A 16,480-nucleotide genomic window follows, 5' to 3' on the forward strand; every position below is an offset into this window, starting at 1 on the left:
AATGCCACCCAGGGAACCGCCACGCAATGGAGTGGCTGTGGGATACAAAGCAGATTGCCTGTTGGCCCAGAGACGCGGTGGAGAATCCGATCCGCGGGTCGTTGCTGGGCAGTGTTTCAGGGGAGACACAATGTGTTCCTAGGTAGAATGCACGATGATAGAGGGTAGAGAGAGCAGAATAGATACTAGATACCATAGATGCCAAAGAAAGAAGCCTCAGGTAGAGGAGATGAACAGAAAGTACCAGTACCTCGTCCATCACCACCCTCCCCGCCAACAACAGGTACCGGTACCACCACAACAATCGTCGACACTAAGTAACGATCATCCCGCGTTCCTTGGTCAACCGCCTCACACACAGCCTTCTTCAGCTCTCTTCCTCTCTCTCTCTTCTTCTCTTCCTTCTCATCTCTCCTCCAGTGGTGGCGCTACTCGGTCCAGGCATTCGCATAAAGAACCCTTCCTGGATCCTTTAATTATCCCCTCCTTTCTTCACCCCTCCTACCCCGACTATCTGAAACTCCCGCCGAGAGTCGGTGCGTCGGACTATCAAAGCGCATCGCATTATTGACGCCGCTTCACATTCCACCCGCGCTCCTCGCCTAATCTCTTAGGGGCTCCCGATCGTCTATCATGTCGTACAATCGCTTGGGTGAGTTTTCTCCTTTTTTCATCTCAGGTGGAGTGTCGCGCGTCGTCTTCTCCGCATCAATTTCCCTGAAACTTCCAGCGCGGATCACTGCACTTCGCACTGTCGCAGTACAGAATTCCTGTCGCATCGGTCGCACCACTACTCTCGACCTCTGATCTCCTCGCGACTTCACTTACCTACTGCTCTCCTGCGTATATTGACATCGCCTAGGAGACCCCGACCCCTATGGGGAGAACGACTCGCGCTCTCCCATCATGGATCCTAACCACTATCACAACCGCACCCCCTCCCCGGGGAGGCCATTGAATGGCTACCAGCTCGAGGATAACCCCTATGCGCCTCGTCAGCATCTGCAAATGCCCAATTCCAGTGATATACTGGCCGAACAGCCAACAGTGAGATCCCTACACACCGAAAAAAAAAAAATCCTGAGACGCTGACGGATTCTAGTATTCCGTCGAGCGACTCCCAAATTCATACGGCCACAATGAAGCCTACGAGGACCACCATCGACCCAACTACGGATATGACTATTCGGTCGACCCCGAGGCCCATCACGACGCCTACTACACCCAACCGTATCAGCCCACGGTGACCCCGCAAGACGACTATGACCTCGGCCAGTACCCCGAACACCAGAACCCCTACACCGACGACCGCGTCCCCATCCTCCAGCAGCCTGAAAACCCCTTCGGACCCGATCCCTACAGCGATGAATTCCAGGATGACCCCACCCTCGCGCATACCCCCAGTCCCGCCCCCATCAAACGATGGAAGACCGTCAAGGAAGTCCAGCTCTTCAACGGAAACCTGGTCCTCGACTGCCCCATCGCCCCCAAACTCCTCTCCCAAGTCCCTCATGCCGAACCTCCAGGCCGTGATGAGTTCACCCATATGCGCTACTCCGCCGCCACCTGCGACCCGGCCGACTTCTTCGAGGAGCGCTTCACCCTGCGCCAGAAGCTGTTTGCCAAACCCCGTCATACGGAGCTGTTCATCGCCATCACCATGTACAACGAGGATGACTTCCTCTTCGCCCGCACCCTGATCGGTGTGTTCAAGAACATCGAGCACATGTGCTCCAGAACGCAGAGCAAGACCTGGGGCAAGGATGCCTGGAAGAAAATCGTCGTCTGCGTGATTAGCGACGGTCGTGCGAAGATCAACCCGCGCACCCGTGCCGTCCTCGCCGCGCTGGGAGTGTACCAAGACGGCATCGCCAAGCAGCAAGTCAACGGCAAGGACGTGACGGCCCATATCTACGAGTACACGACCCAGGTGGGCCTGGAGCTCAAGGGAACCCAGGTACATGTCAAGCAGCGCAGCGGTGTCCCGGTCCAGATGATCTTCTGTCTGAAGGAGAAGAACCAAAAGAAGATCAACTCCCACCGGTGGTTCTTCCAGGCCTTTGGTCGCGTGCTGGATCCGAACATTTGCGTGCTCCTCGATGCGGGTACGCGCCCGGGAAGAGACTCCATCTACCATCTGTGGAAAGCATTCGACGTGGAACCGATGTGCGGCGGTGCCTGTGGCGAGATCAAGGTCATGTTGGAGCATGGAAAGAAGCTCCTTAACCCCTTGGTGGCGGGACAGAACTTCGAGTACAAGCTGAGCAATATTCTGGACAAGCCGCTCGAATCGGCCTTTGGATTCATCACCGTGCTTCCCGGTGCCTTTTCCGCCTACCGCTATGTCGCGTTGCAGAATGACAAGAACGGCCAAGGGCCGCTGGAGCGGTATTTCCTGGGTGAGAAGATGCATGGCGCCAATGCTGGTATTTTCACCGCCAATATGTACCTGGCCGAGGATCGGATCCTCTGTTTCGAAATCGTGTCCAAGCGCAACTGTCGCTGGCTCCTGCAATACGTCAAGTCGTCAACTGGCGAGACTGATGTGCCGGACCGGATGGCCGAGTTCATCCTGCAGCGTCGTCGCTGGCTGAACGGCAGTTTCTTCGCGGCGGTCTACGCCATCACCCATTTCTACCAGATCTGGCGCAGCGACCACAGCTTCATGCGAAAGTTCATGCTGTTGATCGAGTTCATCTACCAGACGATTGCGATGCTGTTTGCGTGGTTCAATATTGTAAGTTTGCGCACCTGGTTGCACGTCTGCGTACTGACTTCCTAGGGCAACTTCTTCCTGGTGTTCCATATTCTCACGACATATCTCGGCGACAAAGACCTCCTTGGCACGGCTGGAAAGGTGCTGGGCGTGGTGTTTGAATGGCTGTATCTGGCGACATTGGTGACGTGTTTCGTCCTGGCACTGGGTAACCGACCGGGTGGCTCCAACAAGTTCTACATGACCATGGTCTACTTCTGGATCGGCATCATGATATACTTGATGTTTGCCGCGGTTTTTGTCACGGTGCGGTCGATCCAGAAGGAGGTGTCCCAGCAGGACTTTACGTTCGCCACTCTGTTCACCAACAAGCAGTTCTTCTCGATCATCGTGTCCTTGGGATCGACTTATGTCATGTGGTTCATCGCGTCGTTTATCTTCCTCGACCCGTGGCACATGTTTACCAGCGTAAGTCCCCTCCCCTCCCCGGTCTATAGGGTCGTCTTCTCACCAATCAGTTCCTCCAATACATCCTCCTTACCCCCACCTACATCAATGTGCTGAACATCTACGCCTTCTGCAACACGCACGACATCACCTGGGGAACCAAAGGCGACGACAAGGCGGAGAAGCTGCCATCGGCCAACCTCAAACCCGGCGGCAAGGTCGACGTGAACATCCCACAGGATGACGGCGACCTGAACGCGCAGTACGACGCGGAACTGTCCAAGTTCGCGCACAAGCCGCCCAAGGAGGTGCAGGTGATTTCGGAGGAGGAGCGGCAAGCCGACTACTACAAGGGCTTCCGCAGTGCCGTCGTGTTGGTGTGGGTGTTTTGCAATTTTGCCCTGGGAGCCGTGGTGCTGAGCGCGGCGGGCCTGGACCGGTTCGACAACAGCAAAGACACCGAGTCGACGTCGAACGAGCGGGCGACCATCTACATGGCGGTGGTGTTGTGGAGTGTGGCGGGGCTGTCGATTTTCAAGTTTATTGGGGCCATGTGGTATTTGGTTGTTCGGATGGTGAGTTTTCTTCCCCAGGATGGTTGAGTGGTGCTAACGAGTGTAGTTCCGGGGTGTTTGATGCATTTGTGTATGATTTATGAGGCGGATAAGGTACCACTGCTGGCTCATGTGGTATTATGATAACGACGATGCTCATGAAGCTGATGCAGCATGATTGGGGTTTCCCGTTTAAATGTAGGTAGATACTTGGATAGTGTACTATACCTGACGTTAGTTCTTAGGTGGACATTGATATAGCCAAAATAAATCCCATCCTCCAACGAAGCATCATTGGTCTAGTGGTAGAATTCATCGTTGCCATCGATGAGGCCCGTGTTCGATTCACGGATGATGCATTCTTTTTTGCCTCTATGTTGCCCACCCATATTATAATACAACCCCGTGCACCTCCAGTATATCCGTCTACAGTATATTATTATTCCAAAGGTTATGTCTTAGACTGTACACAAATCGCAATCCCCCCAAGCACCAGCGCCATCCCCGCCCAGGTCTCCTTCTCAATGACCTTCCCCTCGACATACCACTCCCCCAGCACGGTGAACAAAAACGCACTCGAGTTAGCCAACGGGACTGTCAACGACAATTCTAGGTAAGGTAGCTTGTTAGCATTCCAACCCATCCTACACACAAAATCAGAGGGGAGAGGAAGGGGAAAGTACCATGCTTCCCAACGAGCAAAAAGAACCACACACTCCCCGTCAAATTGATGACCAGCGGAACCGCATACGCCGGCGTGCGCAGCAGGTTCACCACCGTCCAGAACACCGAGACGATCTTGTTCCGCAGCCAGGCGCTCCGCGAGGACGAGTGCGACTGCATCCAGGCGGGGCGGTTGGCTGCGGGCGGAGGCGGCGGAGGTTGGTCCTCTTCTTCTTCTTCTTCCGAGTCGGAGGATGAGGTCGGGTTGGAGGTACGGTCTGTGTAGGAGGTGAGTTCTTGGGCTTCGTCGGTGGGTTCGGAGGATGAGGGAACGGGTGCTGGTTGTTGGTGTTGTTGGTGCTGCTCCTGGCGCGCGTTGAAATCGGCGGCGGCGCGGCGGATGAAGGGGGTTGTGAAGCCCCAGGCGACGCCGACGAGGAGGAAGGAGAGGATGTAGTTGAAGACTGGGGGTTGGGTTTCCTCCATTTTGCTGGGGTGGATTGGTGGGAGGTGGTGGTGTAGTGGAGGAGGTCGAGTTGAGGTGATGGTGTGTTGGTGTTCCGCATGCAGGTGATGCGATAAGATAAGATCAGGGGGTCGTCATAACAATTTGTAGAAGTATATACACCGTAGGAGTGATATTCTTGAGTATTCTGCATATATATATAGCTCTGTACTACGACGATTTATTAGTATTGGGTTGTTGAGTCGTCTCCACGACGACTATATATTTGCTGGTTGAGATAACCGTCTCACATTTCGGTAGGTATAGATCTTCACGATCTATATACAAGTAACACTCGGTTCAATGGAAACATGATAATATCAATAAACACTGGCGGCAGCCTGGTATCAAATGCAACAGACACAGAGAACAACAGAACAATCAAGCACGTACCAGGCCCAAACGACCAGCCAGCCGCCCAAACCGGGCTACAGATCTTGTCTGGAGAGTTTTCCGTACAGGCACAAACTGCTTCCAGCCGACACTCACATCTTTCGTCTTCGTATCCTGTCTGATAAGCACCCCGACATGACAGAGCGTCCACTGCTCAAGTACACTGATAATCGCATCACGAACAGGCTTCCAGCTGCGCCGCGCGCGCTGATCCACGTCCACCACCACAGTAACAGGCAGATCCTTTTTGTTCTTTGTATAAGGGGTGCGGATGCGATAGCACCCAATGGCACGCACTCCCTCTGTTCCAATAGCGCTGAAGATAGATTCCACCACCGTATCCCAGATGGAAGAGATAACATCATCGTGACGGCACGGGAGGAGGTCAAAATCCTGCGACCTCATCTCGCAGAGATGAGGCCCGCCGGCTCGTAGGTCTTCATTGATGAACCCGTCTTTGGTTGAGATAATGTCTTCGTCGGCCGTTGACCGGCCGGTTCTGTTGAAGCGGGTGTTGGTCGTGCCTGACAGGTTGCCGGAGGCGTAGCTGAGTTCGGTGGTGGTGGTGGTGGTGGTGGTGGTGGTGGTGGGGAGGATGAAGGTGGTTTCTTTGACTCCCATATTGAGGTGTTGAGTGTAGGTGGTATGGATGTTGGTAAGATTTGTTGAGTAGAAGGTATGGTTTGGTAGAGGTTGAGATGTTGAGTGTATAGATGGTGTGGATGTTGGTAAGATGGGTTGTAGAAGGTGTGTTTGGTAGAGAGAGGAGTGCAGTGGAGAGTGATGAGAAGTTGCAGGAGAGATGGAGGAGAGAGGGAGAAGAAGCGGGGGGAGAAGGGTATACATAGTCCGTTGTTCGTCATCGCTATCTCATCTATACACCATCTATACGACGTCTATACGGCATCCACGACAACCCTATGCCCTACTACTCATACGCAACTCCCGCACCATCGCCTCATACCGTCCCTTCGCCAGCGGATACACCGTCTCCAGCCGGGGCATCGCCACCCCCCATTTCCTCTCCAGACGCACCGCATTGCCCATAATAGCCCCAACCTCGAACGGCCGACCCTGCCGCACATCCTGCAACATACTCGGCTCGCGACCCGTCCGCGTCTCCGCGCGCCGCGTCGCAACAGCCATGCGCTTCGCCGCCGCCTCCTCATCGACCCCCGGCACGCCCGCCGCCTTCGCCAGCGCCACAATCTCCATCATGATGCCCCAGACGAGGTCGCGCGCAAACGGGTCCGCGCAGCGCAGAAAGTCGCCGTCCGTGCACAGCGCCAGCGCACACACCGGGTTCCACGACGCATTGACGATCAGCTTCGCCCAGCGCGCGGTCTGCACGTCCTCGAGCACGGAGACGTCGCTGCCGCCGGCGCGCATGCGCTCCGCGAGCACCTGCGCCGACGCCTTGTGCGCCGCCGGCGCGTCCGCCGGATACGTGCCCAGCTCGAGCACGTTGAGCGTCTCTGGGTACTCGATGACGCCCGGGGCGATCTGCGTCGCGGGCAGGTAGATCACCGCGCTGAGGAGCGGGTTCGCCGGGAAGGCGGCGGCGATCTCGGGCTCGATCTCGATGCCGTTCTGCGCGAGCACGATGGTCGTGTTGGGGCGGTTGGCGAGCGCCGGCTGGAGCTGCTCCGCGAGGGGGCTGCGGCTGTTGCTGCTGGCGGGGAAGGATTTGGTGGTTACGATGAGATAGTCGTACACGGCGTCTGGCGGGCAGTCGGATAATGTGCGCACGAGATGGTCGGGGCGGTAGGTGACGGTGCCGAATTGCTTGCTCTGCAGGGTGAAGCCGTGCTGCTGCACGGCGTCGTAGTTGGAGCGGCACACGGCGGTGACGGTGCAGCCGGCTTGCTGGAGCTGGTAGAGATAGACGCCGCCGACGCTGCCGACGCCGAAGAGGAGGACCGAGGGGGCCATGTTTGTGGAGGTATTACGGGGGTTATTACTGATGTGTTGAGGGAATGTGAATCGTATTATGTGGTGGGTTTCTTTCTTAGTCTTGTGGGCCTGACTCATCCGGCGTCGGACATCCATGTCGCTATCATGCATGCATTATCGGAGGTTTGATATGGATATTCTGTAGCTACTGAAGAATTGCATTCCGTCATATATCTGCATACATCTATTGGAGATACTTTTCGAAAAAGTCGGCAATCTGGGTGTATCTGATATGGTCAGCGCAGTCCCGTCTTCTCATGCGGTCAACATACCCCCGAATGTACTCGGCAGAGCTCTCTTTCTCATCCAGACGAGCCCGCGCTCCCATCCAGCCATGCCACATGGTGGTGTAGGTCTCGACATGGCCGCCGATTCCGTTGCGCGCGAGGATATCCGTGTAGTGGTTCACGATGTCGGCGGGCTCATCCTTGGACGCAAGCACGATATGCGGGATGGTCAGGTTCTCAGCATCGGCCTGTTCCATGCGACTGCGCAGCGTTAGTATTGCAGTGGAATGATTGAGATAGTTGAAAGAACGAACGACTTACCCAGGGTGCACTTGTCCGGTCACGGCAAACGGAGTCTCAGCACCGGACGCAAGAACCGCCACCTAGATATAATGTCAACAACAACCAGGATTCAATTCATTGCCATGAAGCCACCTTTCCACCCCAGCACAATCCCAGGGCAGCCCATTTCTGCACCGATGGGAACACAGTCCGGTAAGCGGCAACGGCCTCACGCAGAACCTCGACGTTCTTCGGGATGGACGCCTGGTTCTCAATCAAGTCGGTGATCAAACGTTGCTTCTCCTCACTGTCCGGAGGGATCCAGTCGTGCTGAGCGGCAGCGCCGTGGAAGAAATCCGGGACCAGCACGACCGCGTTCAACCGCGTGGCCAGGATATCGGCGCCCTGGAGGGTCTGGATGGCCATGCCGAAGATGTCGTAGATGTCCACGATGCCGGCCGTGGCATTCTTGGGGCCGGTCACATCTATTCTGTCAGCTACATTCGAGAGATTGGTCATTGGCGTGGGAAATACATGTGTTGAGGCCGGCGATGGTCTCATAGGCGCCTTTGGGAGTATATCCCTCGGGGACGACGGGGGGGATGGTACGACAGGCGTCACAGGACATGATACTGAGTTGATGAATGAGTTATTGAAAGAGCAAGAAGCTCACAGGAGTGAACAGGAGTTACAGGAGTTACAGGAGTGGGTTTGTTTATATGTGTTGTGCGACTTGTGGATGAAGCCTGAACCGGGATGAACAGCACTAGAAAGTCCCCACCACGCCGGTGCCGGGCCTGAACCGGGCTCAACATGGATGCATTTTACACAAGAGTTGGGATGATGCTTCCACCTCTTAAGCATCCAAGAAGAATCCAATACATCCAGCTGGCGAAGACTGAACCGACAGACACAACATTTCTGGGAAATTAGGGCTGTGGCATCACGGGACTGGATTTCCCTTTTGGTGCATCATGGCTGAACACCACCAGACTCACAGCTCCACTTCTACTTCCAAATCCCCTGAGATCCAACCTCAGAATCACCCCGAAGACCCCGAAAAGAACGTCCCAAAGTCCAAAGATGACATCCCATACTGCGTGCTGTCCGAGCGCCGCAAAATCACCATCATCCTGGGGGCTTCGTTCATGGGGATAGTGTCGCCCATGTCGGCAGGCATCTACTATCCCTCCCTGCCCGCGCTGGCAAAAGAGATGCATGTGTCGAATTCGCTGATCAACTTGACCGTCACGACGTATCTGGTATGTGACATATCCATAGATAATCTTGTACTTCTACTGCTGACACCCTCAGATCCTCCAAGGCATCGCGCCCTCCTTCACCGGCTCCTTTTCCGATACCTATGGCCGTCGGCCCGCCTACATCCTCTGCTTCGTCATCTACCTCGCAGCCAACATTGGTCTCGCCCTGCAGAGCAACTACGCCGCCCTCATGGTGCTGCGCTGCGTCCAGGCCGCCGGGAGCAGCGGTACCATCGCCATCGGCGTGGCTGTTGTCGCCGACATCTCCACGCGCGCCGAGCGAGGCAAATACATCGCCTATGCCAGCATCGGGACCACGCTGGGCACCGCCATCGGCCCCGTCATCGGCGGCCTGATCGACCATTTCCTCGGCTGGCGGTGGATCTTCTGGTTCCTGGCCATCCTCTCGGGCGTCTTCCTCTCGCTCATCCTGATCTTCATGCCCGAGACCTGTCGCGTCATCGTGGGCAACGGCTCCGTGCCGCCGCCGCCATGGAACCGGCCCCTGTGGACGCTCACCCGCGACTGCATCAGACCCTGCCACGCAGACACGCAGCCCGTCAACTACGAATCGGTGCAGAAGCGCCGCCAGCGGCCGAACCCACTCACGGCCGTGCGCATCGCGCTGGAGAAAGAAGCCGGTACGATTCTCCTCTTCGGCGCGCTCATGTTCAGCGGGTACATGATCGTGACGAGCACGCTCTCCGCCCAGCTGGCCTCGCGATTCCACTTCAACTCCATCCAGGTCGGCCTGTGCTACCTCCCCTTCGGCGTGGGCAGTCTCACCTCGCGGTGGACGATCGCCCCCGTACTGGACTGGAACTTCCGGCGCGAAGCCCGCCGGCAGAACCTGCCGCTCGTGCAGAACCGCCAGGAGGACATCCGCGGCTTCGACATCGAGCGCGCGCGGCTGGCCGTCACCATCCCGCTGCTGTACGCCTCGTGCCTGTGCATGATCGCCTACGGCTGGGTCATGGCCTTCCGCACCTCGCTGGCCGGCCCCGTCGTCATGCTCTTCTTCACCGGCCACCTCATCACCGGCGCCTTCACCACCCTCAGCACCCTCATCGTCGACACCCACCGGCAGAGCGCGGCCACCGCGCAGGCCGCCAACAACCTGGTGCGCTGTCTGTTTGCGGCGGGCGCCGCGGCGCTGGCGGCGCCCTTGATCGATCGTATAGGCATCGGCTGGACCGGCACGTTTGTCGCGGGCGTCTGGGCGGTGTTTAGTCCGTGTCTGTGGCTGGTGTATTGGCGGGGACATCGCTGGCGGGAGGAGTTGCGAGAAAAGCGCGATTCGAACGAATAGATCAGTGTACATATCAGCCGATAGACGATCGAATACGTTCATTGCTTACGGGTACGAGTCGTTACTCGAATCGTCCACGGACATGCCCATGCATGATAAGGTGCGGAGAACCCAGTCGATCTTCTTAGTCTTGGGTTAGTGAAGGTATCTAGTCTATCGGCCAGGTCTCCGACGCTACCGTCGGATCAGCGCAACGCTGCATGATAAAGGACGATATCCCTTGCATCTCCGCCATATCACATCCAGCGGTGTAATATGAATGTCGACTCTCGCTGATGTACAATGTCTCTTCAAAATCACCACGAGATGGCAGACAGAAAAGAGAAAATGGGGGTGCAGTCGGACGCGGGGAAAGGCGAGGACTGTCTTCCAGGAGAATGTACCTATACGCCAGAGGAGGATCGGCGTGTGCTGAAGAAGATCGATATGGTGATCTTGCCGATGGTATGTCTTGCTGTCTCCGCGATGGACGTTGCTAATACGCATAGCTGTGTATTGTTTTCTTTCTCCAATGTGAGACACAACGACGGTTCTAGATGCAGATGTTGATGTTAACATGACAGACCTCGACAAGCAGAGTCTTAGCTACGCCGCTGTGTTCGACCTCATCACCGACCTAGACCTCCACGGGAGCCAGTATTCCTGGTGTTCGTCGATCTTCTACATCGGTACGATCTCTACACCACTAGATAACCACATACTCACCGGCTAGGCCAACTCGTCGCCGAATACCCCTTCATCTACCTTATGAGCCGTCTTCCTCTGACCAAGTTCGTCGGGGCTACAGTGTAGGTCCAGCCCACCCTCTTGCCATGCCATCACTAATAGGGACCCGGTAGAATTGTCTGGGGCGGCATCTGCATGTGTCTCGCAGCACCAACCACCTTCGCCGGCTTCGCCGCCGTGCGCTTCCTGCTCGGCTTCTTCGAAGGCGCCGTGAGCCCGGCCTTCGTGACCATCACCAGCATCTGGTACCAAAAGAAAGACCATCCCCTGCGCATAGGGTAGTCTCCCCCCCCCCCCCCCCCCCCCGGGATGATGTCAACTCACAACTAACACGAGCAGTCTCTGGGTGACGATGAACGGCCTGGCGCAAGTCATCGGCTCGCTGCTGATGTACGGCATCGGCAAGAACACCAGTCTGGGGCTGGCGCCGTGGCGGACTCTCTTCCTCGTGTGCGGCGCGCTGACCGTCTTCTCCGGGGTGGTGTTCTACCTCGTCATGCCGAACGGCCCCGACGACGCGTGGTTCCTGACGCCGCGCGAGAAAGAGGTGCTCAAGCTGCGTATGGCGGCGGACCGCGAGGGCGGCGATTTCACACGCTTCTCGCTGGCGCAGCTCAAGGAGGCGGCGTTTGATGTCAAGTCGTGGTTTGTGTTTGCGTTTGGGCTGCTGGTTACCATGCAGTCGCCGGTGCTTACTGTGAGTTTTTCCGCCTTCCTAGAGTGCGTCACAGGGTGTATACTTATTGACGACAGTTCGCCTCCCTGGTGATCAACAATATTGGATATGATAAATTCCACACAGTGCTCTATGGCTCGCCGTCCGGCGCCGTGCAGATCGTCTTCATCTGGATCGCCGTGATCGCGTGTCTTTTGTTCCCGCAGAAGCGCGCCCTCGTCGTCATGGTCTTGACGGTGCCGCCGCTCATCGGGAACGTGCTGCTGCTGAAGCTGCCGCTGTCGACGAAATGGGGGCTCGTGGTGGCCTCGTGGCTGGTATGCCTCACTTCCCGCTTCCCACGGCACACGATGTACTGGTACTGATCGACCGACAGGCCTCCATCATCTCCGACGTCATGACGATCCTGCTGAGTCTGAGCGCCTCCAACGTCAAGGGCAACACAAAGCGCGCCGTCGTGAACAGCCTGTTCTTCATCGGGTACTGTGTCGGGTGTATCGCCGCGCCCCAGCTGTGGCAGCACAAGCCCAAGTACTTCGAGGGCGTGGTGACGGCCATCGTGACCTGGTGTCTTCTGTTTGTGGTTACGGGGCTGTACTGGTGTATCTGTGCGAGGGAGAACAACAAGCGCGAGCAGGAGCTGGCGCAGGGGATTGTCGGAGAGGAGATTCCTGCTGGGGCAGATGTGACGGACAAGGAGGACCGGAGCTTTAGATATAACTGCTAGATATGTTATGAGACCTCTATGAGCTAGGCTGTATAGCTTCTACTAGTCTAGCAGAATCAAACACTCCGCAACACGCAGCATCCACACACTGCCGCAGACTCCCAAAATGCACTCCCCGCTGCACCATGCCCGGCGCATAATGCGCATACTTGGCCGAGTTGGTCATGATATTGCGCACCGAACGCGGGATGACCGGCTCGCTGATCATGCACCAGCAAGTATCAGTGATGACGGTGGCACCGAACGCCTCCACGGCGGCAACATGACCAGCCTCCCGCGCCTGCTCGTAGTTATTCCGGCTCGTCGTGATTATCAGCTCGACTGCTGCACTCTTCCTCCGCCCGGCACACAGACCCGCCAGCCGCGCAAACTCATCCAGCGCAAAATGCGGATTCCCCAGCGAGACCAGGCCGACAGACACATCGCGCGCCGAGTTGAGCGCCTGCCAGGCCGCTCGCACATCATCCCGTGTAATCTCCACGGCCTCCAACTCAAGACCGTCAGCAAACTGCGCCGCCTCCGGCGTCACCCCGCGGACATGGAACATAGCCGCCGACGCCGTCGTCCCAAACGCAGCACTGAACGCCTTCAGATCAACCATCCCCGGCGCCAGCCCCTCCACCCCACACACCAGCGGGATGCGATGCTGCGCAGCCTTACCCACCACATACCCCAGCAGCGGGAACACCGCATCCCCATCCCCACCGCCCAGCCCGCCAACCGCAGCAGCAGCAGCAGCACCCACCTCAACCCGCAGCACCGGCCTCCGACCCTCAGGCACATGACACCCAGCGCGGGGCGCGCGCCCCGTCAGCGCAATGCACACATCCACAAAATCCGGGTACTTCTGGGTGCGCGCGCCGAGCACGCTATTTGCAAAGACGACGGCATTGGACTCGGACCAGCCGATATCCTCGTCTGGTAGCGGCGCATCGTCGAGCGTATACGGCGCACAGGTGAAGCTCGGCTGGGCGCCCATGGCCTGGTACGCGGCGGCCAGGGCGTCGGCGTTTGCGGCGAGGGCTGGGTCGACGCCGAGGTCGCGCCAGCGGCGTTGGTCGATGGAGATGGCATTCAGGGTGGTGGGGACGACGACGCGGGCGTCGAGGGCGCGGAGTTTCTGCGCAAATGCCAGGCTGGCTGGGCCGGTGTAGATGCAGGCGTCGATGTGGGCGCGCGAGACGGGCAGCAGGCCCGGGGCGCCTTGGAGGGCGGCGAAGCGGAGGAGGATATCCAGGGCTATTTGGGCTGCTGCGCCGTGTTCACCGGAGAGGGTGGCTTTGTCGGATGGGGAGAGGGGAATGGGTGGGAAGGGGATGGGGGGTGCTGGGGGAAGAGGGGGCTGGGGGAGGGGGGTGCTGCTCGGCGAGAGGGTGTCGCCGTGGATAGCGGCGTAGGGGGCGCTGCGTAGATGGAGGAAGTCTGAAGGAGAGAGGACGAGGACTGGGATGGAGCAGTCGAAGAGGGCTTGTCCGACGAGGACGCCCAGGGTCAAGATCTGCTCGCGCTGCTCGAAGATCAAGGCCGCCGGGGCGCAGCCGTTCAACAGCAGCTCGAGCATCACGGTGCTTCCGGAGCAGGAGCCTCGACCGCATGGAATGGCTAGGATGCGGTTGGCCATGGACTGGCCGTTGAGCGGATGGTGGTGGTCGACGATGCGGCCTGTTGTGGGATCGACGCCGCCCCAGAAGCTCAGCGGGAGGGACGAGTAGAGCAGGTCGGCAGAGGCCGTGCCGTTGATGAGACAGTGGCCTTTCATGTTGGATGCATCAGATGGCTGGGGGGATGTAGAGGAGTGAAGTATACAGGAGCGGAAGTGGACGATGAGTCCGCGGAATGCATAGCCGAGGTGGGTCAGTAAGCAGTGATTCTTTGTTGGAGCCACTATGGACATTCATGGCATTCATTCAATTGAACTATATAGAACTACAGAACTATAGATCTATACAACATCTATACAAAAGACACCTACTATATAATCCATGTAGCCACAGCAACCAACCCTGTCACTGGCGCTCTTCTCCGCTATCTCCGTCTGACTATAAACAGTCAGACTCATCCTGTGAACAGGTGTTCACTACTTCTTCATCCATCAAATCGCAGCATCATGTCCGTCAACAACCGCCTCGCCGGCTTCGACCTGATCCAGTCGCCCTATAAAACAGTGGGCGACCATGAAATCAGAGCCGACTTCATCATCCCCAAGTCAGACTACGCCGGAAAACGGCCCATCATTGTGCGGTTTCACGGAGGCGGCCTGGTATGTCAACACATTCCACCACTTACCCCCACCCCAGTCAGCTCACACATACATGCTAGGTCACTGGAGACTCGCTCTACTTGGAATGGTTCCCGCTGTGGCTGTTCGACATGGCCCGCAAGTACAACGCCGTGATCGTCTCACCCAACTACCGGCTGATGCCGGAAGCCACCAGCCTCGAGATCTACGAGGACATCGAAGACTTCTGGGTCTGGCTCCATTCTCCGGCCGTAGCGCAGCTCCTGGCAAATACTTCAGCGCAGACCGAACTGGACCTCTCGCGCATCCTCACAGCCGGCGAGTCAGCCGGCGGTCTGCTCAGCATCTACCTGGGCCTGGCGCACCCGGACGCCATCCGCGCCACGACAGCCGGATACCCCTGCGTCGACATGGCCTCGACACACTTCAGCACGCCTGCGCCCACGCCGCTGGCCGATCCCCCGCTGCCGGCGTCCTTCGTCGCAGACTTTCTCGCCCAGGTGCAGCCGGGATCCGTCCGGTCTTCGGCCATCCTGCCAGAGCGTCTCGACCTGATGATCGCCGCCATCCACTACGGCGACCTGCTGGCGCTGTATGAGCGGGGCACGGAGCACTGTCCGCAGCGCGCCGTGCGCTTCCCCCTAGAGAAACTCGAGCAGCCCGGGGCGAGTCTTCCCCGCGGCGGGATTGCCATCCTGCATGGAGTGCTGGATATGGTGGTGCCCAAGGAGGGATCGGAGAAATTCATCCGCAAGGCGAGCGAGATGATGCGCGGAACGCCCGGGGGAGATCGGTTGGTGCTCACATTGCGAGAGGGCGAGCATGGCTTTGATAATGATACACCGTTGGAGGAGCCATGGCTGCAGGACCATCTCCGGCAGGCAATCGAAGCATGGCTGGAGTAGGACATGCTTGTATACCTTGTTGATGCACGTTTCTCAGACATTCGTGAATAGTTCATTAGAGCACATTATATACACTTCGCTCATACCCATCCTATCACCATCACATCGCATCACCACTCACAAATCGCAGTGCACTTGATCTCCACCAGTAACCGCGGGTTCGGCAGCTCCTTGACCCCGATGGTCGTTCTCGCCGGCGCATCGCCCCGATCCGGCCACACCTTGTTCCATTCGTCGTTCATGCCCTTGTAGCAGCCGGCCAGGTCGGTGAGGAAGACGGTCGCCTCGACCACGTTCTGGATGCTGCCCTTGCCGTCCGTCGCGCCGCGGATGACCGTGTCGATGTTGCGCAGCACCGCAGCCGTCTGCTCGCGGATGTCCAGCGTCCAGGTGCCATCTGGGTGCTCGATCACGCCGTCCCAGGTGCCGTCGCCCCGTCGCGACGAGGTGCCCGAGACGTGGATGGTGCGCGACGAGGGGTTGGTGGGGGTGATGCGGGCATGGGGGTAGTTGGCGAGGCCTTGGGCCTTTTCAGGCGGGAGGAAGAATGCTGTAGATCCGTTGGACATGATGTGTGGATTGAGCAGAGTGATCTGGACTTGAAGGAGGAGATGGTTAGAATGAATGCTGATGGCGGAATTCGACCGTCTTTATATCGTGGATCCGCCGGATACATACCCGGGGACTATCCGGCGGATGCCATCCGGATGTCCGTTCCTTGGAGAAGGGAGTACTACTGGTATCAAGGCTTCCATTCTTGTGCATTATTGGGATATCCTACTCCGTACGAAGGTGAACTGCTTCTGCGCAGTATGGACTCAAGATCGATTAGGGCTCCGTCGTCACATGGCCGGGCGGGGTTTCTTTGTATAGTGTAGGAATGACGCAACACTATC

General features: G+C 57.7%; 8 protein-coding genes and 1 non-coding gene across 9 annotated transcripts; 5 read left to right on the forward strand and 4 right to left on the reverse strand.

Annotated features, from left to right (window-relative positions):
• Window positions 1-633: 633 nt before the first annotated feature.
• chsA (chitin synthase I) lies at window positions 634-3,973 on the forward strand (the record flags this gene model as incomplete). The annotated part of the gene is made up of 6 exons (XM_001214916.1): window positions 634-652; window positions 863-1,047; window positions 1,103-2,737; window positions 2,783-3,184; window positions 3,214-3,738; window positions 3,956-3,973. The coding sequence occupies 6 exons, from the start codon at window positions 634-636 to the stop codon at window positions 3,971-3,973; spliced, it is 2,784 nt and encodes a 927-aa protein (XP_001214916.1).
• A 32-nt stretch (window positions 3,974-4,005) lies between these two features.
• ATEG_10527 lies at window positions 4,006-4,076 on the forward strand. The gene has a single exon. It is a non-coding gene; the product is annotated as a tRNA-Gly (tRNA).
• Window positions 4,077-4,298: 222 nt separating this feature from the next.
• ATEG_05739 (uncharacterized protein) lies at window positions 4,299-4,866 on the reverse strand (the record flags this gene model as incomplete). Its single annotated transcript, XM_001214917.1, has 2 exons — window positions 4,299-4,326; window positions 4,370-4,866. The coding sequence occupies 2 exons, from the start codon at window positions 4,864-4,866 to the stop codon at window positions 4,299-4,301; spliced, it is 525 nt and encodes a 174-aa protein (XP_001214917.1).
• A 1,330-nt stretch (window positions 4,867-6,196) lies between these two features.
• ATEG_05740 (uncharacterized protein) lies at window positions 6,197-8,166 on the reverse strand (the record flags this gene model as incomplete). Its single annotated transcript, XM_001214918.1, has 5 exons — window positions 6,197-7,238; window positions 7,429-7,458; window positions 7,504-7,719; window positions 7,780-7,841; window positions 7,894-8,166. 5 exons carry the CDS (start codon window positions 8,164-8,166, stop codon window positions 6,197-6,199), a joined length of 1,623 nt encoding a protein of 540 aa, XP_001214918.1.
• Window positions 8,167-8,714: 548 nt separating this feature from the next.
• On the forward strand, window positions 8,715-10,311 carry ATEG_05741 (uncharacterized protein; the record flags this gene model as incomplete). The annotated part of the gene is made up of 2 exons (XM_001214919.1): window positions 8,715-9,002; window positions 9,055-10,311. The coding sequence occupies 2 exons, from the start codon at window positions 8,715-8,717 to the stop codon at window positions 10,309-10,311; spliced, it is 1,545 nt and encodes a 514-aa protein (XP_001214919.1).
• Window positions 10,312-10,867: 556 nt separating this feature from the next.
• Window positions 10,868-12,440, forward strand: ATEG_05742 (uncharacterized protein; the record flags this gene model as incomplete). Its single annotated transcript, XM_001214920.1, has 6 exons — window positions 10,868-10,979; window positions 11,024-11,099; window positions 11,151-11,315; window positions 11,377-11,734; window positions 11,791-12,030; window positions 12,090-12,440. 6 exons carry the CDS (start codon window positions 10,868-10,870, stop codon window positions 12,438-12,440), a joined length of 1,302 nt encoding a protein of 433 aa, XP_001214920.1.
• Window positions 12,441-12,940: 500 nt separating this feature from the next.
• On the reverse strand, window positions 12,941-14,199 carry ATEG_05743 (uncharacterized protein; the record flags this gene model as incomplete). Its single annotated transcript, XM_001214921.1, has 2 exons — window positions 12,941-13,018; window positions 13,072-14,199. The coding sequence occupies 2 exons, from the start codon at window positions 14,197-14,199 to the stop codon at window positions 12,941-12,943; spliced, it is 1,206 nt and encodes a 401-aa protein (XP_001214921.1).
• Window positions 14,200-14,547: 348 nt separating this feature from the next.
• ATEG_05744 (uncharacterized protein) lies at window positions 14,548-15,584 on the forward strand (the record flags this gene model as incomplete). The annotated part of the gene is made up of 2 exons (XM_001214922.1): window positions 14,548-14,700; window positions 14,760-15,584. The coding sequence occupies 2 exons, from the start codon at window positions 14,548-14,550 to the stop codon at window positions 15,582-15,584; spliced, it is 978 nt and encodes a 325-aa protein (XP_001214922.1).
• A 110-nt stretch (window positions 15,585-15,694) lies between these two features.
• On the reverse strand, window positions 15,695-16,153 carry ATEG_05745 (RidA family protein; the record flags this gene model as incomplete). The annotated part of the gene is made up of 1 exon (XM_001214923.1): window positions 15,695-16,153. One exon carries the CDS (start codon window positions 16,151-16,153, stop codon window positions 15,695-15,697), a length of 459 nt encoding a protein of 152 aa, XP_001214923.1.
• Between the last annotated feature and the right edge of the window lie 327 nt (window positions 16,154-16,480).

Source organism: Aspergillus terreus, genomic scaffold, assembly GCF_000149615.1.
Source record: "Aspergillus terreus NIH2624 scaffold_8 genomic scaffold, whole genome shotgun sequence".
Taxonomy (NCBI): Eukaryota; Fungi; Ascomycota; class Eurotiomycetes; order Eurotiales; family Aspergillaceae; genus Aspergillus; species Aspergillus terreus.